At 46.1% G+C, this 25,487-nt stretch overlaps 1 protein-coding gene across 1 annotated transcript in view; it reads left to right on the top strand.

Moving 5' to 3' along the window:
- The window catches only part of kif26ab (kinesin family member 26Ab), an 85,796-nt gene that overhangs the window by 28,122 nt on the left and 32,187 nt on the right, over positions 1-25,487 (top strand). The window contains exons 3-4 of the mRNA XM_080480741.1: positions 5,350-5,811; positions 12,703-12,896. Coding sequence (XP_080336867.1) covers positions 5,350-5,811; positions 12,703-12,896 — 656 coding nt within the window. The remainder of the gene's footprint in view (positions 1-5,349; positions 5,812-12,702; positions 12,897-25,487) is intronic.

Here is a 25,487-nt window from a genome sequence, read left to right as displayed (position 1 = left end):
GTGGCCATTGAGGAAAAAAAAACCCAAAACCTGTGAATGAGCTTGGGGCTCATTTTTCAACATTTGGGCATTACATTATGAATTTCTGCTCCTTTCATTTTATTTCTGGATGCGTCTGAATCAAATGCTTCAACATCAGGAGGACTGGAGGTGTAGAATGATAAAACAGCTCTACAGCTGTTTCCAATGGCAACCTACGTAAACATACTGATTAAAGTTCTCTTTCACATGAAATCATTAAAAGGCTCATTATATGGCAAAAAAATAATCCAAGCTTTCATTTACAGTAGTATGAGGTTTGTTTTGTAGTGGCTGATGAACCAAAAGTATCGTTTCATTATCAAGAAGTTCTGTGGATAGAAAATAATAATGGGGCTTAGCGGAGCGCCAAGCAGCCTCATGCAGACCTCAGCCTGTGGTCAGAACGCCAAACAAGACCTGGAAGTGAAGTTAGTGACAAAGGCTAAGATGAAAAGCGTGAAAAAAACGACAATGGAAAACTGCTTCTAAATTCTATATCTGACGTAGCTGACTTTGTGACAGCGCAGGAGCACGGCAGCACAGCAGTTAGAGAGCTCCCGGCTGTGCGATCGCGGATTAAATGATCTCGTTTCCTCTCATTATTAGTTTGAGGGAGCGACTCATATCGTTCCCACGTGTTATTATTTTTTTCTCTATAGCCACTGCGGGGCTCCGTGTTCGCTGTAGATTTCAAAAAGCCGGTTCAGTGTCTCTTCCGCCTCGTAGGTCGCGATAACTCCGCCCCCAGCTGATGACGCGTCAGGCCCTGCTCTGGCCCAGCAACGATATAGGGCCGGCTTAGCACCCGTTCAGCCCCTGATAGGCCGGGGCTTCGGTGGTGGAAAGACAAAGAACTGGTGCTGAATCTGGCGCTGGCCCCGAACTGGAACCTGGTTCATTCTGGTGAAAAAAGCCCCCTCTGTAAACAGGATAAATGCAACTTTATTGAGGCCCCGTTTACGCGACAACGTTTTGTCCGTTTCCTTGTAACTAGCAGAAACGCTGAAAATGATGTTGTTTTCATGTAGAGCCACTAGTGGGTGCTGTTGACTTTTTAAAAAGTTGCATTTTCTGTGGTTCCAAACATGGACACCCAAAATGCAAACACACTTTTGGCGTTTTCACTTGAAATTGTGTAAACGTGCCCTGAAACACAAAGTCACTAAAGGAGTCACATCAGAAGGAGAAGCTAACACAACAATCGGTTGAAGCGTTTTGCTGCTACATGGTGGTAAAGTCTACGTGATGAGCAGATCTACACCCTTTACCTTCCGCTTCAACTACCGACCGATGGAAGAGAGAAAACTAAGCAAAGACTTTATTCTTTAATAACATTTCAGGACACATCTGTGGAGATATTACTATGATTGATGTGAGAAATATGAAAATAAATCACAGAGCGCCGGCGCCTCTGAAGCAGATACCCAGATATGAGCAGACAAGCTGCTGTACGACGCATCAGAAGTTTTCGGTCCATTTTCTTCTCATCATGGATCCACACCGATTCCGTTTTAGTCCATTTCTCTTGCTGCCACTGCTGCAGAGGGTCATGGGGTGGGTGGGCTTTTTTTTTTGTTGCCTGAGAACTATCTGTTAAGCTCAACTGGAACAGAAAATATGGTTTCCCGGAGTATTTTACTTTCAACGGAGCGTGCCTAAAAGTGTCTCGGCTCGTGAGGAGCCTCATACATTTCAAATCGCCGTGACCTTGCCTTGATTTAAGTTCGCCGGGTGCTCCACATCGGAGGTGCATCGGATGCGGAGCGTGGAAAGGGTTAGATGGCAGCTTTGCTTCGTCTGGTTAGAGAGACGGGGCACTGATGAGACAAGGCAAATGAGGTGTGATTGGAGGGAGGAATAAAAAAGGAAAGAAAAAAACCCCTCTGTGACTTTGCCCAGTTCTGTTTTCCCCCCAAAGAGACACAGGAGAGAAATCATGCACATCGTTCTCCCTGTCCCCTCATCCATAAGTGGTTACGGCTGAGCTTGTTTCCATCAGCCTCTGGGCACGGGCTGTCTGCGATGACACTCTCCATCAGCTCAGAGAGAGACCTCAGCTGGGTGGCTGCTGCTGCTCACCTGCTTTTCATCACACTTAGTGTGAGGGACAAAGAGAAACTTTGGTCTCTGAGGGTGGTGAAGGGTTCATTCCACAGGCCAGGCGCTTCCCTCTTTCTCTCAGTGCGCCTCCTTTCCATAATAAGGCCGTAGCATCTGACTACGCTCGTCCCCAGAGTTTAATAAAGATCAGCGCTGACAGGCAGTAAAGCAACACAACCCACCCACAAGCCTCCAGGCAAAGGGGCCATAACCTCGGCCTTCCTCCTCCCACTCCTCTGCCTCCTCTCTGTCCTCTTATCCTCACTCGTGCGGCTTAAATCTCTCCTCTGATAGACCCCGGGTTAGAAACCAGAACCATCTCCCACTCGAACAATGGCTGAGGATCAGCGCCTCCACGCCTGTCCGCTGATGGGAATGCTTTGAACATTTGAACTGCGGCGATGCCGTTGCACTGCACACTTCTCAGGAGCGCCGCTTCTCTTCACACCCACTTGCACCTGTCAGTAATAGATCAAACCGATAATAAAAGAAACAATACGGCTTTGGGGATGGGTGCACTCTTGCTTCGTACGTTTCATGTGTTCCACTTTATGTTTATGCACAAGCTCTCAAACAGTTAGCAGAGATGTGATCACACAAAACATCACCAGAGGTATGCGTTAGATCCAAGTGATCGTGGGTGAAATATGCACCGCCCCCCGCTAAAACCTCTTATGTGCCGTATAAATACGGAGTTTGTGGCCTTCGGTTTCATCGTTCCACAGCCGCAACATCATCATCCTCATCATCAGTGCCATCATTCCCATAAGTCTTGTGGCCCTGACCCTTTCCTCACTCCTCTGGGCATAAAGCTTGCAGACAGCTTTACAGGAAAAGCTCGCTCTCTAACCTCCAGAATCCTAACAGAATAGCAGATGGGCTCAGCTTTGTGTGTCATTTTATTAGCTCTCCTAAATCAACACCTAACAATGCGTGTAGCAAGAGAGAGAGGGAAAGAGAGAGAGAGAGGAATTGATTTCTTCCATCTACCAGTGCCCCGAGGTGGGTAAGGAGTGGTCCGAGGGTAAAGGGTGAAGGGGTGGAGTTGGCTGGTTATGACTTTGCTTTGGTTTCCTGTCTAGGAAAGCGTGTACACCAAACCAGACTAGACTGTGGAGAATGGCGGCCGGCAGCCATGTTTTCTCCACTTCTGTGTCCCATTTCACTCCGATTTGTCACAGGCTGCTTCATCTTATTCCAGCAGAAATATCCTGTCCGGTGCAGATTGTTCACGTGTCAGGATCAGGCAGCATTAGGTTTCATGTTTTCAGAGCTATCGGAGCTCTATCGTATATGGTCTTTAAAGCTTCTTATATTTAAATCCATTCCTATACTGTAATGTAGTGCAATGGCATCGGGCATTAGCCAGAAATCGGCCTGTCAGAGTTCTCAATTGCAGTGAGATTTAAGGGATTTTCTACATCCTGAGTGTATTTCTTAGCCGTGCGTTCATCCTGCCCAGGCTTGCCCATGTGTGAAGTAAGTAGCCAATAAAGTCTATCATTAACCAGAATTGCTGAGCTAACACCGGGCCGGTCCAGCCACACTCCCTGGTCTGATTGTCCTTTTGAGTAAAGCAATGATGTGCAGATTATCCTGAACCATCAAGGTACATTAAACATGATTCAGACGATATGGCTTTTTCCCCCAGTTTTTGAAGAGTAAGGAAATATGTTGCTGATAAGTGTCTTTTATATTCTGTAATCGGTGCGTGATCGTACTTTTGATGCTGCGGGTGTTTGCAGAGAATCTTAAAGTCGAACTGATTTCACATGCGGGGGAGATTTAGAGTCCCTGGGCCGGCCTCTTTGGTCTCCAGGCCTGTCGGGTTAGCTGTATTAAGTGGCACTGCATTACAGCAGTGGATTGTTGTTTCCCCACTGCTTCACTCCTCCTGATCACCTCGGAGGTTCTGCGGAGCAAAGGTCTCATAAACATTTATGTACGGTCTGTGAGCTCCTGTCTTAGGCCACGACTCCGCAGGGCAGAAGCCTGGAGTGCCCCTTTATGCCTCTTAAGAGACCATCTTGTCTTTGTATGTGAGTGTGTGTCTGTGTGTTTGTGTGAATGTTTGTCCTCTAAAAACAGACAGAAAATGATGTTCCTCCGTCACATTTGCTTTGAAATTTCTCTGATCGCTCCGTTTTGCTGCCAGCTTACAGCAGAAGTCCAGAGTTTCCACGTTTTTGGAGGTTTGTCATATGTTTTCACCGTGGGATACTTATCATATGTAAATTGTATAGCTTTGGGCGCTAGAGGCCTCTCAGCTGTTGTTTTCTTTGTCATCCCTTCCAATAAGAGATGGACACCCCAGGGAGTCTTATTAGAGTGGAAGGGAAAGGACAAAACTCGACTGGACACCATCTCTCACAGCAGTAATAAGCTGAAACTTCACAAAATAAATAAAGGGCAGATTTCACTTAGTTATTTTCTGAGAGGAATGTCTCTGTGGGATCTTCTTCTAATTCCTCCAAGCCTTATTTCTGAGCTGCCTCCCGACTTGTTCGGTCTTGGATTCCCAGCAGTGTGAAATGAGCTGGAGTCTGGGGAACCTGATTAGCAGTCTGAAGTTGCATGCAGGCGAAACATCTCAGTGTAAACAAACAACCATCCTGAAAAGGAGGAAGTGGTTAAAGCAGAGATTGAGGATCCCAGGGAGGAGTGAGAGTCGTCGACTGCCATTTTGGAAGGTTTCACAATACAAGAAACACTATATTGCCAAAAGTGTTCGCTCGCCTGCCTTCATATGAGCTTGAGTGAGGTCCCATTCTTAAACCAGAGGATTGAATCTGAAGATCATATGAAGTCTGTAGCTATTGACTCTGCAAGTTGGCCACCTCTGTGCACTCTGTGCCCCAGCATCACGGCTGAGTTGCTGTTCTTCCCAGTCACTTCAACTTCGTCATACTTCCACTAACAGTTGATTGTGTTGGAATTTCGCGGCTGGACTTATTGCACAGGTATCATCCTATCACTGTACCACCCTGGAATTCACTGAGCTCCTGAGAGCAACACATTCTTTCACTAACGTTTGTAGAAATTGTCTGCATGTCTAGGTGCTTGATTTTATACACCTGGGGCCATGGAAGTGATTGGAACATCAGAATTAATTCATTTAGATAGCTAAGCAAATACTTTTGGCAATAAAGTGTATATAAGTTAAAATATACAGAATATTCTTTGGTTGTTTTGCTTGAAGCAACTGTCTTGTGTGTGTTTTCCCTGCAGGACCCTGGATATGCAACCTTCCTGTTGGATCAGCTTCAAACCCCGGGGAGTCATGAACCCGGCTGCTGCCAGGTGTGCTCCACACCTCTCCATCAACTGAAGCAGGAGGCCATGCAGACGCTCCACTCTCCTGTCCTCACCATCAGCTCAGACATGGCAGCCATGGCCACCACCTCTTTTTTACCGCAGCCCTCCAGAATCACCATGTCCTCCTCCAGCGTCCACGCCAAACAGCTGCTGAAAACCCAACCCGCCGCCCGCTCCGCGCTGCCTTTGGGGGAGCGCCACAGGGTACCGGGCTGGGCCCAGAGCCCCTCTGCCTCCTCGGGACCGAAAACCAGCGTCCAGGTGACGGTGGCAGGAGGGCAGCTGACTGGATCCCTGAGCACCGTCACCATCCAGGCGCAGCAGTACCTGGAGGGCATGTGGAGCATCTCCAACAACTTCCTCCCACCACCAAAGGTATCCGCCCATTCTCAGCTCTGCTGAATGTCATCGAATGAGAGCGAATTTAGAGCAGTACAAACTTTTTGTGGAGTTTAAATGTTCTTGCTGTGTCTGCATGATTTGTTTAATCAAAAAGCACAGAATTTTTGAGAACTTAAGTTCATACAAAATTCTAAGCCTTGTCCCCTTTTTCAGTATGATGTTATGTACTGACCGGCCATAACTTTATGAAGTGAATGAAGCTGATTATGTCTTTAACATACCATCTGTTTATTGGCAGCAATCATGGACAGGGCCCCTGAATTTAAGTCCTATTTACACATGTTTTCAAGTGAAAACAAAAGACTTTCGTTGTGTTTTGGGTGTCCATTTACATGAAAACGGTGCTTGGAGCTCGGATCATCTTTTTGAAAATGGCTCCCAAGGTGGAACTTTTTCAGAAAACTCTTTGTACCAATGGGGAAAATGCAACTTGTTTATAGTTTATTGTTCTCTGGGTCCATCTGCCTGTATTTACCATTACAAAAACAACAGCAGCACCCACTAGTGGCTCAACATGCAACATAATTTTTAAGCGTTTCCGCTGTTTCAGTGTAAACAGATTTTGTTTTGAAAACGTTGCAGTTTAAACGCAAAACTTTTCTGAAATGAAAATACAAAAAAGTTCTGTAAACAGGGTCTAAAATTAACATTAAAGGGGGGTGATTACATGTTGTGGACATAAAGTTGTGGCTGAGTTTAATCAAACATACTCTGCCATGTTGTCCACCACTAATGTATAGTTCTTATGTAAATGTTTTCGTTGTCAAAGTATCGACGGCTTATTAGCTCCGATCTCATGAATACAAATGTTTCAGGATGTAGAAAAGCCCAGGAGAAAATGTGTGTTGGAGCTCTGCAGGAGTGCTGATCTCTCATTCCTCCGTCGTCAAGGAGCCTGAGAGATCTGGGGTCAAAGGTCATCTCAACACTAATCAGCTGACCTCCTCAAGGGCATTTCAAATGACCGCCCAGCGGCTTCGCTATAACTCCTCATCTCGGCATTAGCCTGAGTCGTGTCTGATGTCTGAGGAAGCTGCAAAGGTTTTGCCCCTAATGTCATGTGAGCCGCTGCACCTTTGACTTTAACATAATTTATTGCCATTTTCAGCAGTTTTCCAGTCGAAGCTGAAATCGTGGCAGTGGAGCATCTCAGTGTGTGTTTTCAGGGACCTGTGGGAAGCTGTGCTTTCCACCGACGAGTGTGTTTGTGCAGAAACAGAAACACATCTGCTCTCTGTGACAAACCTGCGTGACACTCTGCACCAGAAACACACCAGACGGCATGTGCTCACATCATCCAGCGTTTGCACTTTTATTATTTCACATCAAATTTGCAAGCTGTAAATTTAGTCCTTCCTCTTGTAGCTGTGCTGATAACTGCAGTCTGTTGCGGGTCTTGGCAGCCTTATTCCTGTGTTCTGGTTGAGAAATTGAAGACAGATTTTCACTCCTCCCCTTAATGTCAACAAGTGCCTGTAGAGATGGTTTATGGGTGGCCATCAAAAGCTTTTAACTGCTCGTACGCGATCTAGGGCAAATCGAACGGCCTGGCACAGATGGGAGAGGCTGACTTGTGTTCTCCATCTTTGTGTGTAAAAGCAATTAGTGGCCCTTGGAGCTGGGATGTGTTGCCTTGAGATGAGGCTGAAGCCTCTCCTGAATGTGCAGAAACGTCCCATCGCCATTTTCCGAAAAGGAGGAATCACATGGTTTTCTCTTATTAAAACCAGATTCCTCGGAGTGACGGAAGCCGTGACACGCTCCTGAGGTTTGGAAGTTAGCCACAGCCCAAAGGCACATGCTTTAATTCACCAATCCCTCCTGGTTTCTTGGTGGTGAGAACACGCGGTGCCGTTCACACAGAGAAGAAGAGGTGGACTGTGTGTGTGTTCGACATTCTCCCCAGTGTGTCAGCCAGGGAGCCTGTGGGCGCTCCCACACACAGCCCATTAAAAAGCACCTTGATGCTCCCATTTGGAAAAAGGCTCTGGGTAACATCTGGAACTAGGTTGCGGTCGTTTGCTGAATCGAAACTATCTGACTCCATCTTTATACGGCATGACTTGGGTTCATATTCAGTGTAGCCGCCCTGGATTCACACAAAGAAAGTCTAAGATATGAGATGAACCAGCAGGGACGTGCTCTGCACTATTAGTGATGCCTTGTCTGATAAAGACATTTACACGGCAACGATTTCAAGTGAAAACACAAAACTTCAGTTGCATTTTGGATGTGGTGTTCGTAGCCACTGAACACCACATTGCCGTGTATATTGGCGAAAACGACACTTTCTGAAAACGCTCGGGCTCTGTCTCCATGTAGACTCCGGAAATGCTGCTACTGCACATGTGCACCACGGCGGTGGTAAATAGTTGTTGTGCAAATGCGCAAGTAAAGGGACAATAACAACAATGGCGGCCTCCAGAGTGCCATGAATTTGGCTATTGCCAGGAGAAGTTCAGGGTTTTTGACGTTGCTATGGAAACGGACATTGTTGTCAGAATGTTGCCGTGTAAACGGGAAACTTCCCTGAAACGAAAATGGAAAAATGAGTTTTCACTTGAATCTAAAGGATTGGAGGAAATCCAGAACATCAGATAACTAGTAGTGTTGTGCTACCACTCGAAACAAGAAATTGATTGATAGAAATCTGCAACTCTCCGGTTGCTCCATTAAACCCAAAACCACATGTGCACTAATCAGAGACGATCGAGTGTTCTTGACTCGTGAGGGTTCCGTTATTGGCCCGCCGGCCGCCTGCTGCCTCAGTGCGCTCCTCCGCCACCAATTTGAAGCCCTGCAGATGATCTTGGCTGCTGCTGCTGAGGTGCAGCTGGGCTCGCATGGCAATGTGCCACCGATGGCCATGATGGCAGGAGAAGAAAATGAAACCGAAAGAAAAGGAAAGAAAAAGCCCACTTCTGCCAATCGTATGAAAAAGTAGATTTTGTGGCTTTTGCTTTAAACTTCTTGACATCTTGTGTTTTTTTTTTTTTTATCTTTTCTTACATGATTGCAGCCCAGTATTGTCAGAGGTCGATTTTCACCTCAGCTGGTTTCTGTTGGTTACAGAGGCCAGCCAAGCACGACAGGCAGATTAACACGGGGCCTATTTCACCTCGGCAGTAATCGTCTGTTGACTGCTGGGATCAGAGGTCACAGGGGAGTCCTGCTCGTCTGGGGGGGGGGATGCTCTGCTGATTGAATGCTGGGCTCTGCCGCTCACTTCAGACTTCATAGGAGGCACTCTCTCAAACCCTTTTCACTCTTTTGAGTCTTCACTCTTTCCATTATGTTGGATTCTCTCTTCCTTTTTGTCTGTATTGCCCTCTACCCCTCCCTCCCTCTCATTTCTGCCTTTTCTTTCCATTGGAAAACCTCGGCAGCGGGATCAAGGAGGGCTGGGGGTTAAAGGGTGGAAGGCCAGCTCATTACTGACTTTTGGTGCAAACGGCCGAGCACACATGGCTCCTCTGACAAAGCCTAATTACCTGACCAGGGGATAGATTGTACTTTTCAGCCAGATTCAGGGCCAGTCCATGTCCAAGGCTGCAGCGAGCAGTTGGACTGTGAAGCTTAAGTCCCAGCGTTACGACCAAAGGGAATACTCTCTGAAAGGCACTGCGAGGAGCTCGACTGTGTGTGTTTTAGAGTACAGTTTATCCATTTCGAACCACACCTGTGGCCAGCTGTCCCTGGGTGCTCCTGAAAGTCAATGCCACTTGATTTTCAAACCTGCACTGCTGCAATCAGCAGTGGATTTGATGAGCTTCCTGTTCGGCTGTGTGTGTGTGTGTGTGTGTGTGTGTGTGTGTGTGTGTGTGTGTGTGTGTGTGTGTGTGTGTGTGTGTGTGTGTGTGTGTGTGTGTGTGTGTGTATGGTTATGTGTGTGTGCGTGAAGCGCTCTGGTCCTTCGTGCCAGAGTGTAATGCGTCTACTTCCCTGGTATGCACTGAGATCCTAACCTGCCACAGGCACCGGCATGGCGTGAGGCTTTCCGCTCTGGCGGCTTGCGTGAGGATCTGTGTTTGGCTCATTTCCGTTTGCAGCCACTTTTTTTTTTCTTTTTTCCATCGGACGCTTTCCAAGTCATAACTTCACACACTGCAGCTTGATATCTGGCTTAGCCTTCATGATGAAGTCTCAAGAGAGCAAAACCAAACCTCTGAAACACAGCTGTGATCCCTAACTCCGATAACAAGCTCAAACAGTGGGAAGTGGGAAAGTGGGAATACAAGAAGCTCACGCACCGCCGCGCCGCTCTTCAGCAAACGGCCAGCAGAGCTTTTTTTGGAAAAATGAATGCAGCCGTGCTTGGATACAGCAGCACATTGTGAAGCTAACAGCGGCGGCTCCCCGCCAAGCCTCTCGGGTGAATGTGAGAGCGTAAGCATGTCCTCACGTCCTGATGTATGGCGTTCACATGTCAGGCCTGGCATATAAATAGTGCAGCTGCCAGTCCGCGTTGACAAATGGCAGATAGTGGAAGGCCACACACTTTATAAAAAAGATTGTAAAGGATGTTATTTTAGTTGCCCAACATAGATCTAGGCCAAACACTGAGGTGGTAAATATTCAGAAGGCCTGAACTGTGTTTAGAATACATATCCTGTCAGAGAAGACTGAGGCTGCAGCTCTGTGCGCGACTCAATTCAAGGTCGTCACTGATTACACAATGTCCATGTGTCAGTGTTATAAATGTTTTCACAGAAACTTTGGCCCTTATTTATTTAATTTCTGATGCTGAAACCTCACAGAACTGGTTCTTGTCAGCGGCTATTGATCATCGTCCTGCAGGATAAACTAGCGGCTCCGATGGGGATTAACCTTTTTTCTGTGTGGCGACTCCGGCTGAAGTGCGCTCTCAGAGCTGGCTCTCGGTTTGCATAATTAGCTCTCTGCACTCCTTGTGTTGGTGTTGGAACAATCAGTGCAGCACTGCAGGCATCGGAGCTCATGCTGATGCTCTGCATGCTCCATCTTCAGTGTTCGCTCCATTCTTAAACACAAATAGAGGGCGGGCTGGCTTTTCTGCCTTCCTTCTCTTAGGGTTTTAGGGAAAACTGCTCAGCTCTACTAATACGGCAAACGTAAAAGGATACTATTGCATATTGATTTAGTGGTTAGCACTCTACTCTCATTCAGAATATGCTTGAGAGACTTGGGGGTTTCTGTGCAGTGTTTGCATGTTCTTCTTGTGCATGAGGCTTTTTCTTCTAGTTATTCCAGTTTCCTTTCCTTTCCAAGTTTACATAGTGAAAACATGCATTTATAGTAAATTGGCAACTAAATTTCCTCCACATGGAAATGTGAGGTAAGAGGGTAACTAAAGTGAATCTCAGCTCCGAACATGACCGTGTTAGTGGTCAGCTGAGGTGAACGGACAACTCGTCCACGACAATTCTTTTTCAGCATTATTGATTTCAAGGATTGGATTTCAAAGTATATTTTACACATTTGAAAGGATTATTAAGTGCATTTGACACAAAAACATAAACATTGGCTGCTGCTCAGAGCGCAAACTCAACAGGGGCGCGGCGTGGCGTGCACCAGCTCAGATACGGTCTTCAGAAATGTATGTACAAGAAACAAGACAATTTTTTGCGATAAACAAAGCCACATGGTACTATACTAGATATATATGGACATATACTAGATACATGAAACATATATAAAACATCAATTAGAACTAATATGTAAACATACATTGTACAGGATTTATTTTCTCCCCAAAATTCTGAAATCTCATTAGTGGACGAGTTGTCCTACAATCGTCAGCTGAGCACATCTGATTTTCCTGAGCTCCAGCAAGAGTGGAGCATTTACTGAATACAGTGAAGTTAGCATCATTGATCCCAATGGAAGAAGTAGTAGAAGCAGCAGAAAAAAAAGGACGTAAACATTTAAAAACCTTTAACTATGATAAAAAATAACATTAAAAAAAAGTATTGGAGCCTCTTGCGAGGCAGTTTTGGCCCACGGGCCTTATGTTTGACACCCCTGATATATATTGTTTTGATCACATTCGGCTTCCATCTTTTTTAGAGGCGAGGGTTCAACCATAGTTTGGTAAAACAGATCGAGTTCCGTTGGTTCCGTTCACACTGTTAACTTTCTGAACCGGTGGTTAAAACGTGCTCTGCTCCAGATGTGCTGCGTTCTTTCATAAACAGCTAGAACAGTTTTTCGCCGCCTTGCTGCAGGACACCTGCAACAAATATCAAGACGCTCAGGTGTTGCATCAAGTACACGTCTGTATCAGTCTGTAGGTTGTAAATCGCAGCTTTTGGCCTGAGTTACCAAACCCAGAGGCTGAGAGAACTGTGGCCATCCCAGTTTACTCCTATTTAATGATGAGTCTTCCAGCACAGGGAGCGTCCATGTAAGCACCATCAAGACACCTCATAAACATTTAGGCCAGGGAACAAATCTCTCCCGTCACATAACGCTTGGTTGTTTAGTGTCTTTGAATCTCTCGGTCCAACACTGCAGAATGACACGTTTCTCATTCCTGATGAGTAAAGGGCCAAATTAGCCGTGGTGGTATAGATATAATCGGGGGCAGAGTGAGGTAAATCGCTAGTGATTTAATTACTAATTAAATGTGGGTTATCGCTTAATTACAGGAGGCTACAGCCAGAGCAAGCTCGTGAATGTTGCCAGAATCAATGAATGGTGCAGCATCCTCGCTGTTCAGCGGGGAGCGCTCTGCTGTGGATACTGCTGACTCCCGCTAACCGGTACTGGCTGCAGCAGCTGCCCGTCCATCTGTGGCGGGGGGTGGGTGGGGGGGTGGATGGAGTGGAAGGAACGTGGTCAGCAGTGGTGGCTGTGGCCTTATCTCTGTTTGTTGTGTGTCAACAGGCCCATGGTCTGATAGGGGAAGCTGACAGGGAAGCCACAGCCGTGGAGGCCCCCGTCGCCACCATGACCAGCACCAGCAGCGGCACCCTGACGCCCTGTCGACTGAGGAGCTCCAGCCAAGCGGGACTTCCAGCACCCGTCACCAGTGCATCCACCTCCCCCTCCTCGTCTGCAGCCGCCTCCTTCTTCATTAGGTAAGCTCCACCCCCGACCCTGTCAAAACGCAGAGAGATTAGACTGAGCTCTTGTGGTGTGAAGTGTGTTTGCACACACACCTGAACGTATTCGGGCGTCATTGTGCTCTGCGATGTGCACAGGCTCGCCTTCCAGCGTCTGATGATAGTTATGGTTCACAGTGTGTACCTTCATGTGGTATTGCATGGAGATGCTGGTCTCGCCACGCTTGAATTATACACATGGTGGAAGTAAATGAACCATCAGTGAAAGGCACCAGTGCACGTGAATGGATGATAGAATTACATAATTTAATACGCAGAGGGAGTGTCTCACGAAAAGGGGCTTAGAGTAAAGCTGTGCATTGTCTTGAGGTATTTCACGTTCAGCTGCATTCATTCTGGAACCTAAAATGGCTAACCTTGATTCTCAGGCTCACACATCTGCATAATGCATGTTCTGCAGATACAGTGTTGGGGGGGGCACCGACTCAGGCTCCATTTACACAGCAAGGATTTCAAGTCAAAAAGCAAACTTTCGTTATGTTTTGGGTCCAGTCACATGACAACAGAGCTCAGAGCCTCTGAAAACGCAACCTTTTAAAACTGCTTCCAAGGTGGAACGTTTTTGAGATCACTGTGACTCATTTTCCGCGTAAACAGGCGAAAACGCAACTTTTCTGAAATGCTGCTACTCGTCATGCGCACCAATATATATGCGCGCAATATATAGTTCTTCTACACATGTACATGCACAGTGACAACAATTTTTCCTCCAGAGTGTCATGACTCCCAGTCCATATTCTTCTGTGACTTGGTAGTTTTATAGTTGCGAGTCACCTGTAATAGCAATACAACTTAATTGTCTGTCCATACGAATGCCAGCATATTCTCTGCTTGCATGTAAATGGTACATGGACTTCACTTAGATAGTGTTTTTCAACTGATTGAGCAGTCCCAATGTGCTTTACATCGTTAATTACATTCACCCATTCACACACGCATTCACACACCAACGGAGGCAGCCACAATGCAAAGGGCTCAATCCATCCATTGGGAGCAATTTTGGGTTGGGTGTCTTGCTCAAGACACTTCGACATGTGGACAGGTCCAGATGAGGAATCGAATCTGCAACCTTCCGATTGGGAGCCACAGCCCCCCACGTGTGTCTGGTTTCATTACAAAAACAACCAATAGCATCCGACAGTGACCCAGCATGGTGACTGCATAATTTTCTGTTTTTTTGCCATTTCCAAGGAAACTGAGGTTGTTTTCAAAACGTTGCCATGTCAACGCAAACCTTTTCTGAAATGAAAACACAAAAATTATGCATTTTCGCTTGAAACATTGTCACGTAAACGATGGTCCAGTCAGACCATTCAGCTTGTTTAGTAATGGTCAGCTCTGGTGTTGCTGTTGTTGCCCTAGAGAAGACTTGAGTCCCTTCAGGCTGCTGAAATCCGCCGTGTTGTCATTGATAGATTCCCTGGCACAGCGGCCGGGGCATACATTCACTGCCTATACTCTCCATAGTGCTGCGCTGGGATGAATGTCAGGGAAGGGGAAGCTGGCTAAAAGAATGATGCATTGGGCCATTGAAGCTCTGCACCACGGGAGGTGGAGGGATCTGGTGGAGGGACTTGTGGAGTGTGACAGGAAGTCCACGGGGGATCGGTGTGGACCTCAGCTTTTCTTCAAGCACCCCAAATAGAGTTCCTGTGTCTTGCCAGCTTTCGCAGGGTCAGAGTATATCAGCGGGACCAGAGGGGGGCGTTCCCGAGCCTGCACTATAAATTCTACTTCCTGCACGTCTTGCTTCCCGTCTCACAAAACATCGGCCTAAACAACAGCGAGGTGCGGCCCTCTGCTAGACAGGGTTAATTCCTGACACTGATTTATTGGTTCTCATGTTTTCTTTGGACCACGGCTCCAAAAGTGTAGCATAAAGAGCCACATCCCCCCAAAAATAAAGGAAGGTGGACTTGTTTTTTCCCCTGCACCCGGTCCTGGTGGAGTAGGGGGGGCAGTGAGGGCTCCACCTTTCATTTTATCCTCAAAGATAATTTGCTGCCAAGAATGTGATGTTTGACTTGGCTCACAGAGATACAATGATGATTGGTCAGCCTTAAGCTGACAGAAAAAAAACAAAACTGTGTTGGAGATGCATGCTGCTTGATTCGACGCACACCCACTTCCTCACACTCTGCAGCTGGGATATCGTCATCATCATCATCATCATCATCATCATCATCATCATCATCATCATCATCATCATCATCATTGTTATCATATTGTTTTTCTTTTGAAATACCATTGCTGATTGAAATGTAACTTTTCAAAAGTGACACAAGAAATGAATCAATCAGATGCATTTTTTTTTGCACCAGTAGTTCTGCAATTGGGAAAAAAACAAAACAGAAAAGAAATAAAGATGGGTGAAATTAGCATCCTCCACATTTTAGACTTGATTGAAAACTGGTATCTGATTAGTATTCCCTTTTTGTTCTCCTAAGATACAATTAGTGGGATGCATTTGTACATCCGCAGAGCCCGGGATGTGGGAGCTGAATAACCAAACAGCAGTTTTTACCCTGACGGAGTGGAGAGGGGTCCTCAGACACTTGTCTGACATTCAGTAACACTGTTCCACTCAGAGATGAAATTTTAATTAGAATGCAATTAGCCCGAGCCTAGCTGCTGGAGCCGGTCCGCTGCTGAGAGACGAAGGAGAGCGAGATGAACAATAGAGATTCGATGTTTAATTTTTCATTGGAAAAGTAAGTCAACCGTTCAGCTGGTCAGAAAAGTATTTAATTTGTTTCATTTAAGATGTCTACTGAGTTGAAAATTAATTTGAGTCAAACTGTCAGCGTGATAACTGCAGATCGAAGCGGCGCCGAGTCCCATTTTTGGCAGCTGAATGAAAAAACCAGTCATGTGTCCTTTTTCTTCATTTAGATTTAGAGGAGGGTTTTCAGTTTCTGGAGTATCACAGCGTTGTAGCGGTTAGCCTCACGGCGAGATATCGCCAGCTTGGGGAGTCTTTCTCTGGAGTTTGCATGTTTTCCACCTGTTTCCAAAGTCTGATTTATTTTTGCACCCTGTTTACTCAATGTTTCAAGTAAAAGACTTAAGAAAAGTTGTAGTTTTCCTGTAGAGCCACTCGTGGGTGCTATTGTATTTTTTCAATGAAACCACACACATGCGCGCAGAGAATAAAACGCGATGAACATTAACAATGGGAGTACACAGACATTCGTATAGACAGGCGACCAAGTTGGGTTGCTATCACGGGTGACTGTTATACATAAGGGCCTGTTTAAACGACATTTTCAAGTGAAAACTTGAAACTTTCGTAGCATTTTGGGCGTCCTTTTACATGACATTGGTGCTTGAAGCCACTGAAAACTCGCCTTTCTGGAAACGGCTCCCAAGGCACAACTTTTCGAAAACACCGAACGGGTGAAAACACAACTTAATAGAAACACTCTGGCCCCGTCTCCGCAGAGACGTCAGAAACGCTGCTCCTGTGCATGTGCAACACGACCGTAGTAAATAGCTCTTCTGCACGTTCCCGAGTAGACGAACAATAACAACAAAGTTTGCCTGCAGAGTGTCATGACTCCCAGTCCAGATTCTCCTGGGACTTGGTAGTTTTATAGTCACTCGTTGTCTATCCATGCAAATGTCCTTGTACTCCCATTATTAAGGGTCATAGCGTATTGTTCTCTGTGTGGGGTTTCATTACAAAAACAAAGAACAACACCCACTAGTGGCCCAACGAAAACTACATTGTTTTCAACATTTCTGTACTTCTCAAGTAAATGGACATCATTTTCAAAATGTTGTGTAAACAGGAAGGTTTCCTGAAATAAAAACACAAAAACGATGGATTTTCCTTTGTAAACGGGGCCTAAATGTACCACGTGCAGTGCGGTTTAAGCTGTGTGAGGGTTTCACACACTTTAAAAATCTACGTCTTGTACTAAACTCCACAATTTGTTATCTGGACAACCCTCACATTCTCTACAGCCGATAACAGATGGTTAATGTAAATTATGTGCGGACCTTATTAATTGGAAAGAACAAATTATTAATTTCAAAGCGCCAGTTATTAATTCAGGAGAGTGAATGCTCACATGAAACCATGTGATTTATAACCCCGATCCCTTCCAGGCTCTGGAGAGAAATGTGAAACGTTTTCATTCTGTGTTTTTGCCTTCGGGAGGAAAAATTCCCATTTAACTCCATCAACAGAGACTATTATCTTGTTATGCTTCCACTGTCTGCAAATAGGAAATGTCTTTGATCAAACAATGAAACATCTTTCAAAGCTTTTGTGAAAGTTTCTCATCCTGCTTCCTGTGTGCGGTAATTGTAGGAAGTGGCCTGAAAGCAGGATGACCTCCGGGGGTCGGCGATGACCAGTCGGCAATTAAACTGACGATACAGTGGCAGGGAGACGGGACGAGTCAGAGGTCAAACTGACTCTGTGTGTGTGTGTGTGTGTGTGTGTGTGTGTGTGTGTGTGTGTGTGTGTGTGTGTGTGTGTGTGTGTGTGTGTGTGTGTGTGTGTGTGTGTGTGTGTGTGTGTGTGGCTGACTAGCACGTTAAGCACTGGTTGCCCTGCGGCGGAGCATATGATTAGTGTATTGACGCAGCGTCGGGTAATGAAAGCAGGTGGAGGTAACAACAGGGGCTGGACGCGGCGGCAAACCGCTAACACCTGCTGATTGTGACGGTGCGTTTATCACCTGCCGGGCTCTTTGGGATTCCTGAAGACTGCCCAGCTTGTAGCCGGCTCATATCTGCAAAAGCAGCGTGATTCACTCTATTTGTCCCTTGTTTACGTTTTCTTCGAAGGAGGTTCAGTCCATTTGTCACTCTGCTACCTTGCACTTATCCCACCCAGGAGATGGATGATTTAGTCACTATAAGATACCGGGAGGCGATCAATAGCAGGGTATAAAAGACCTTGGAGAGGCAGTGGTGGGTTGGACCTGTGCGGTGGCACGCAGACTGGCGGGCGGGCCGCGTGCAGGGCGGACAGCTGTTTGCTGGAATGCGGCCCTGGAGGAGAGTCAGGAGGAAGTGGTTTTATGGACATCTATCGATGCCTCACAGCTGCTGCCCAGGTGAGTGTTTGTGCGCTAATGACTGTGATTGCGCACGAGGAATCCTCCTGTAATTGTGGCAGCAGGGCCCGTTTAGCCTCCTTACCCTGAGCCCCCCCAAACCCCCCCCCCCCCGCCTTTGTGTCAGCAACACTGGCGCTGCCCTTCATCCCCGAGGCTGCGCCGAGTAACCATAGAAACAAGTCATTAGCTTTTCAGAGTAAAATGTGACTGATTTTTCTTTCAAAAGTGGAGATGGGGAATCAGGAAGTTGAAATAATAACCCTCTCTTTTCCTCTGGACTGTAATTTCGTCCGAGCGTCTCTTCAATAACCAGTTCTGCGTGTTGCAAAGTGGAAGCACTGCAGGATCATAAGTGCTCGTTCTAGCTCTAAACAACACATGTTGGGTGACTTGATGAAGTGTATTGTGTGCTCATCTGTGGTGTGTGATTGTCTCTGGAGTTTGCATGACAAACCGGTCCTTCCTGTTTGTTTGTTTGTTTGTTTGGGAAGTTTTCTCCACACAAAGCCGGACAGTACTGTGTCTGGCTGCCCGTGCTGTGATTGACAGCAGGGACCTCTGTCTCTGACAAATAGGCAGGATGGATTAGGCGGAGCGGAGGGGTCTGCTGAGCACACTGGATCTGGCCCGCGTGGCAGGGGGATAAAGATACCGAGCGAGGCCGTGGCTGCCTGCGATGAATGTGCTTATAAACGTTGTCATTCAGCAGGCGTGCTCACACTGATGCTCCTTTCTGAGAGCATCAGGAGCAGGAGGTCGCTGCCTGTGGAGAAGAATATTGGATTCGCTGCCATGGGAGTCAAGTAAGTTGTGTTGTGCACAGACAACACAGTGCTCCTTGTGTGCGTGTGTGTGTGTGTGTGTGTGTGTGTAGGGGTAACGTGACGCAAATACATGTTTGTGAGTTTAATTCTCCTCTGCGAGCTGCTGCTCTGTGTTTCTTCTGTGCACTTCACTTTCCTCTCGCTTTCTTCTGATTTATCTTTCTTTCTTTGTCACTCTTTTTTTTCCGCTCTGTGGAATGTGCAGTTTTGTGCAGTCGGAGTTGGACTGTCTGCTCCCTGGAGGTGAGAGGCTAATGGTTTTGTTGTCAAGCCACAGCGAGATGGATTCCTCCAGCAAAGCTGGAGTGTGAGCAGAATGCAATGCGAGTATTACATGCTGCAGAGAAGCCCCGGCTGCATTTTGAGGAAACAGCCACAGTTGCAGCTCAAATGCTAATACAGCTTCCACCTCCAGACAAATAAAAACTGACTCATATCAGTCAGTTGAATCTGAGCCCAGGGCAGCAAATTGCTCATCAGAAGTATTGAGTGGGTGGTAGCTGGGATGGTTGAGCTGCTCTGTGGTATTTGTCTTTGTTTACTGTGGGATAAAGCACCAGCTGGTATTTTCTTGCTATAATCAGGATGATGGGACTAAAGGCTGTGTCAGTGCAGCAGCACACTCTGTGGCGGCACCAGCTGAGGCCGCAAAAGGGCTGCAGCCTGTAGAGGAGCCCAGGTGTGAATCCAGGCGAGGCCTGTCGGGCCCTGTCAGGACTGAGGTGTTGATGGAGGGAGCTACACTCGGGTAGAAGCAGCCCCCCCCACCCCACCCTCGTGTACCTTCTCATCTACCCACAACTAGAGAAAAAAACCTGCTTCGCTCTGACTCAAACAGCCTAAAAATACAGATTTAATCCTCAATGTGCCAGAAGCTGAATTTGTTGTTGTTTCCACTGTAAATCAGTTCCACTGATCAGTGGCAGCTGTTATATCTTATATTTTACAACTTCCATATAATGATAGTCAAGACTTTCTTATTCTCATAGCAGGGATGTCAAACATAAGGCTTGTGGGCTAAAACCAGAATCCAAAGCACTCCAATCTGGCCAAACCACCAAGCAAATGATGAAAGTTTTGAAGAAAACAGACCTATTGACACATTTCTTATGAGTAGTGGACACAACACAACACTGAGACCTGAGCTGAGATATCGGTGATGCTGCCATGAAAGATAGCGACCATGCTGGTATCAAACTTGCCTTAAAGCCATGCTGGAAAGGGGAGTTTGTAAAAAATATAAATAGTGCACCAGCTATAGGAGACGTTTTTGTGGACATTTCACTGTATATTGCAGCAGAAGTTTTAAATAAAATTGGCTTTATGTTCACATTGTCGTAAGTTTCTGTAGGTACTGTTTTTTAGTTTAGTTTTTTTTTTTGTTAACATATCCACATTTTTATCACGCATACTCTGCACCAGAACAAAGAACATTTTAAAAGTTGAATCTAAAGGTTATTATGGAACAATTTTGCTGGTCCCGCCCGCTCGAGATAAATGGAATAAACTTTTACATTTAGCATAATATGATCAAATGTTATTATACTCTCTACTTTTACAAGCAGTATTCCTCATGTTTTGATGCCTCTAGCAATGATGTATTGTACTGTATGTATGATTTGACCACAATATTGTCCTCAAATTCAGCTTTTGGTGACACAAAGATTATCTAGTATTCCTAAATCCAACATTGGCCTGGTGAGAAACCACGCTCAGCCTGGGTGAGTTTTATTTATGGCTGTCAAAGAGGACATGCTGACGACTGCATGAAGAATAGTGATGTGGATTCAGTGTTGCTCTTCACTCATTCTGTGTTCAGATTATGCAGCACAGAATCATAACGGAGGGCCGGATTTTGCAGTGACAGTTTCCCTCACCGCTGTCCTGGGGTCTGCCCTTCCTGGAATACAATAACAGGGAGTGATGGCAGTATGGCCTTTGTAGTGTCGGGGCGATGGGCTCTGTTGTGATGGGGAGTGTGGAACTGCTTGTGCCTGTCATTGTGAATGTCAAACAGCTTCAGTTGATAGGAATGGAAAGGCAGAGGGACAGCCTGATGACTTTTCCCCTGGTCGCCTCCAAATAAATCCCTGAGTCAGGAAGTCTGTCTGGCCCACTCACATAGCCTGCAGGGGGGCAGCTGAGAGGGGGGCAACAGACAAAGGGCTGAAGTGCTGACTCCAGCCTGTGCGCTCACCGTGGCTCCACGTGTGCTAAACCCCTGCGGGGAGAGGGCTGAGCGCTGCCCTGCACTCCTGACGCTTTCCTTTGACACATGGAGGAATGAATAAAAGTGAAGCACAGACCTCTGCCCTGTAGGATTGTCACTTAACACAGGCCTGCTTTTGTCACCCAGGGTTGTGGTACTAACACAAAAAAATAGGCAACATTGTGCGCGATTAGTTGCATGTGGGCAGGAGAGGTCACGTCCTCGGCATCAATCGGTTTCCGGCTCTGTGTGTCAGCCCACGTCCAGCATTCCCATTGAACTAGATAACAGATCTGATGGCTGCCCACGGGCCTCCATGATCACTACATTAGTGTTTAGTTATCATGCTATAATTCTCCAACCCCCAGCCTGTTGAATGGATATTACGCCTCATGCCTGTGGGGGCTGAGGGATGCCATCTAAACCTCTTTAGTGTCCCTCAGTGGAAGGTGTCATGCAAATGCACTCTATTATCTTTGCCATTACAACCACAGTCAGTTGCACTGGGTGGAGGCACAGTGTGAGAGTGTGGTGGGATAAGAATGAGTGAACTGCAATAGCTGGTGGCAGAGAATATGCATTGAGGAATTTTATGACCTATTGTGTGCAGTTTCAGAATAGAGCCCATGGCCTTGTGAGTTCCCATGAGATGCCTTTATGTCCTATAGTCAGTGAAACAAAGATGGCTCCTGGAGGGGCTTTCCGGGCATCACTTCTCCTCAATGCACTGCCACGCCAGGGCACGAATAACTAATAGCCGTCTAATCATTGGAAGTAGGTTGATTTCCCCAAACACCGGTGCTTTGTGTTTTTGAGAAACACACACGTAAAAGAGCTCCTTCCTTCACTGAGAAGACAGCTCCTTAAATTACCACTGAGGTCATTGGCTCACTGGTGGTTTGGTGTTTAGCTCATCTACCACGGCCTCAGTCACCGAAGCATTTCTATATGATGACACTCTTTTCTTTAAAATCCATCCATCCATCCATCCATCCATCCATCTATTCACCAAATATTAATGCCTGGTGGAAACTAACTCGTGCTGCACAATTTCTCACAAATTAAATGTTCACACCGCAAACAACATACTTTTTAAATATGAAAGAAACGTGTGACTAATTCCCCAAAATTGCACATTTAACTAATCAAGAAATTTTAATTGATTGACAGCCCTCATTATTCTACACCTGGTGGCAGCAGGGGAGAAGTCAGCTCTCCTGTGGAAGAGTTGCTGCTGTAAACTCGCATATGAAATGGAAAACACCCAAAGAGAAACAACAATGTTGTCTCAGAGACATTAAAACCATCAGCATAAGTGTTTACATTCATCGCAGATCATCTTGTTATTGTGACACTAAATAATACTGATGATTATTTCCTGTAGTGCCGCCCTTGTGCGGACCACAGTATCAGTAAAATGCCCAGGTACACAGGGAGAACATGCAATACTCACAATAAACGACTCCTAGATCCTGGATTTGCATTGAGGATGTTTTACGTGCGCCACGAGTGCGAACCACTACACATCTATGAAGCAGCAATATGGAGTGGAAAACCAGATTTTGGTTGGACTAATGATGATAATGAAACTTACTGTATATTGTTGACAGAGTTCATTATCTACAAATGTACAAAATTAACCTTTTGGCTTCACTGTAGACTGCTGCGATTAGTGCATAATGAGCTACATTAGGACACAGGGGATGCGTTACAGTTCTTCTGGTGCGTATTCCAGATCATATTTGCTCCATAATGTGCTACTTAGAGGGGAATTATAAAGATTAAGAGCTATTGTGTGGGACACTGTGCCCCATGCCTTCATGTCCAGTTATGTATTCGACAAGCGAGCAGCTTGGACACAAGCAGAAAAAAACCAAACTGCTGTATCGAATTAAAAACTGCAAGAAGGGATTTATCTTCTTTGTGTTTCTGTCCCTGCTTTCTACATGCACGTCATCTTGCACAGTGAGGATTATAGCTTGTAATCGGTTCACGACCCAGCACGTTCGGGACAGCTGTGGCGCGCTCCACGCAGCCCAGCCAGTGTGGCTGTGTGTGTGTTTCAGTGGTTGACTTTACGAGGGTTGCCGTGCAGGATAAACTACTTGATTTGAATAATGCAGTAGTAGTCACTAACATCTCGGTGGCACATTTCCCTCGCTGTTAGATCAGGAGTTTCCCTCCCGTGCACAGCCATGATGACTTTATTGATCCCCTTGATCCAAATAATTATTTCTTTCTTCCATCTAAAGGCATTTCACTTCATCCTCGACTCCCTTATCGGCGATAACGACCTTCTCCCCGACACTACAGCTCATTTCACCTGACTTGGACCCCTCTAGTTTTTTTTTTTTTGGGGGGGGTTGGGGTGCTGGCTATTGACTGGAATATAGATGAAAGATTAAGAAACACATGTTTGAGCTCCCCCTACCCATGCGTTGTGTCTTAACAGACGGCCCACTGATTAATCACCCCCAAATGTTCTCAGCAGCCTGCGGGCCTGTTTGTTGTGATAGCCTCGGTGTGGAGAAGTGCAAATAAATAATCACTAGGTGTCTTACCCTGGCAGCAAGTGATTAATGAAGCGAAGAAGTGGAGCAGAAGTCTGCTGACTTTTTCCCCTTCGCCCATCTCTCCCACACTCATCACGGCCCAAAGTTACTCTTCACTTTGATACACTGCTACCTCTTTAACTAACTCAGCATTATACTTGATTATAGAGTTTTCTTGCGTGTCTTCTCTGTAATCTGATTGACCACCCTGTGTGCCGTCCCCAGCTGTCATTAGTTCAAAGTGATATTGATCATTGACTGAGTTGAACCAAAAACTAGTTCTTCTCTTCAAGGAACTGAAAAGGTTCCTGTGTTTCCAGAATGCTGACAGTTTCCTGGAGTACGGAAATCAATTCCGTACTCGATTTACACGAAAATATTGAAATGAAAACAGAAAACTCTTGTTGTCCGTTTACACGACAGCGGTGGTTGGAGCCACTGAAACTTTTTGATAATGGCTCCCAAAGTGAAAATTGTCAAATGCTCTATGGAAACGGAGGAACACACAGCTTTTATGAAACCCTGCTACTGGGCATGTGCACCACCACGGTAGTAAATAGTTCTGCTCATGTGCAAGTACATGGACAAAAACAACATTGTTTCCTCATGACTCCCAGTCCATATTCTCCTGGGACTTTGGAGTTTTATAGTTGACAGTCACCATAATAACAATCCAACTTGGTCGTCTATCCATAAGAATGTCCATGTACTCCTATTGTAAATATTGATTGCGCATTGTTCTCTTCCTGCATGTGTGTGGTTTCATTAAAAAAACAAACAACAGCTCCCACAAGATGCCCAGCAGGAAAACTGCGTCATTTTCAGCTTTTCTGACGTTATCATGTAAAAGGACAATATTTTAAAAAAATTTCTGAAGCGAAAACAAAAACACAAAGCACTCAGTGTAACTGCACTACATCTCCAGTCCACTGGGGGGGCCATGAGAAGAATATCAAAGTTTTCCAACTACACCATCAAAAGCAAAAGAGAGGCTATCATATTTTAAACTAGGAGGAGGTTCAACTGGTTGTAATGGAAATAGAAATGATAAATAGATTTCACATATAGAGGTATAGCGCTTTTCCACCTCTTGGGCAGTCCTCAAAGTAATTTACACTGTCAATCACAGTCACCCATTCGCAGCTATTAAGGTTGCAACTTCATTTTATCATCAATAAGATATAAAGTGAAAATAATAAAAACAGTTAAATTTTCAAGCTGAACTTGTGTCCTTGATTTCTCGATAAACATAGTTCTGTCTGAGTTCCACTGTAGTAGTAGCTTGATTGTTTTTGCACCCCTGAAGCTGTTTAGGATTTGGTGAAAAGGTTCTCTGCACTCAAGAAGCAAATGTTGAAGATCATAAGGGCCAGCCTAATGCTAATGATCCATCCATCCATCCTTCTATCCATCCATTCATCCATTGTCCACCGCTTATCCAGGACCGGGTCTCAGAGGTAGCGGTGTAAGCAGGGATGCCCAGACTTCCCTCGCTCCAGACACTTCCTCCAGCTCTTCTGGTGGGACCTCAAGGCGTTCGCAGGCCAGTTGAGAGACATAGTCCCTCCAGTGTGTCCTAGGTCTGCCCTGTGGCCTCCTACCGGAGGGACATGCCCGGAACACCTCCCAAGGGAGGCGTCCGGGGGGCATCCGAAACAGAGGCCTGAGCCACCTCAGCTGGCTCCTCTGGATGTGGAGGAGCAGCGGCCCTACTCCGAGCTCCTCCCTGGTGACTGAGCTCCTCACCTTGAACTGCTATCTTATCATGGCGGGGGAGTTTGAGTACCCGAATGATCCTAGGAGCTACGTTGTCAGGGGGCTTCATGCCCCCCAGTAGGGTCTCCCAAGGCAAACTGGTCCTAGGTGATGAGTCAGACTAAAAGCAGTTC

Source organism: Lipophrys pholis, assembly GCF_963383615.2.
Source record: "Lipophrys pholis genome assembly, chromosome: 14".
NCBI lineage: Eukaryota > Metazoa > Chordata > Actinopteri > Blenniiformes > Blenniidae > Lipophrys > Lipophrys pholis.
This window is presented reverse-complemented; position numbering and strand designations above follow the sequence as displayed.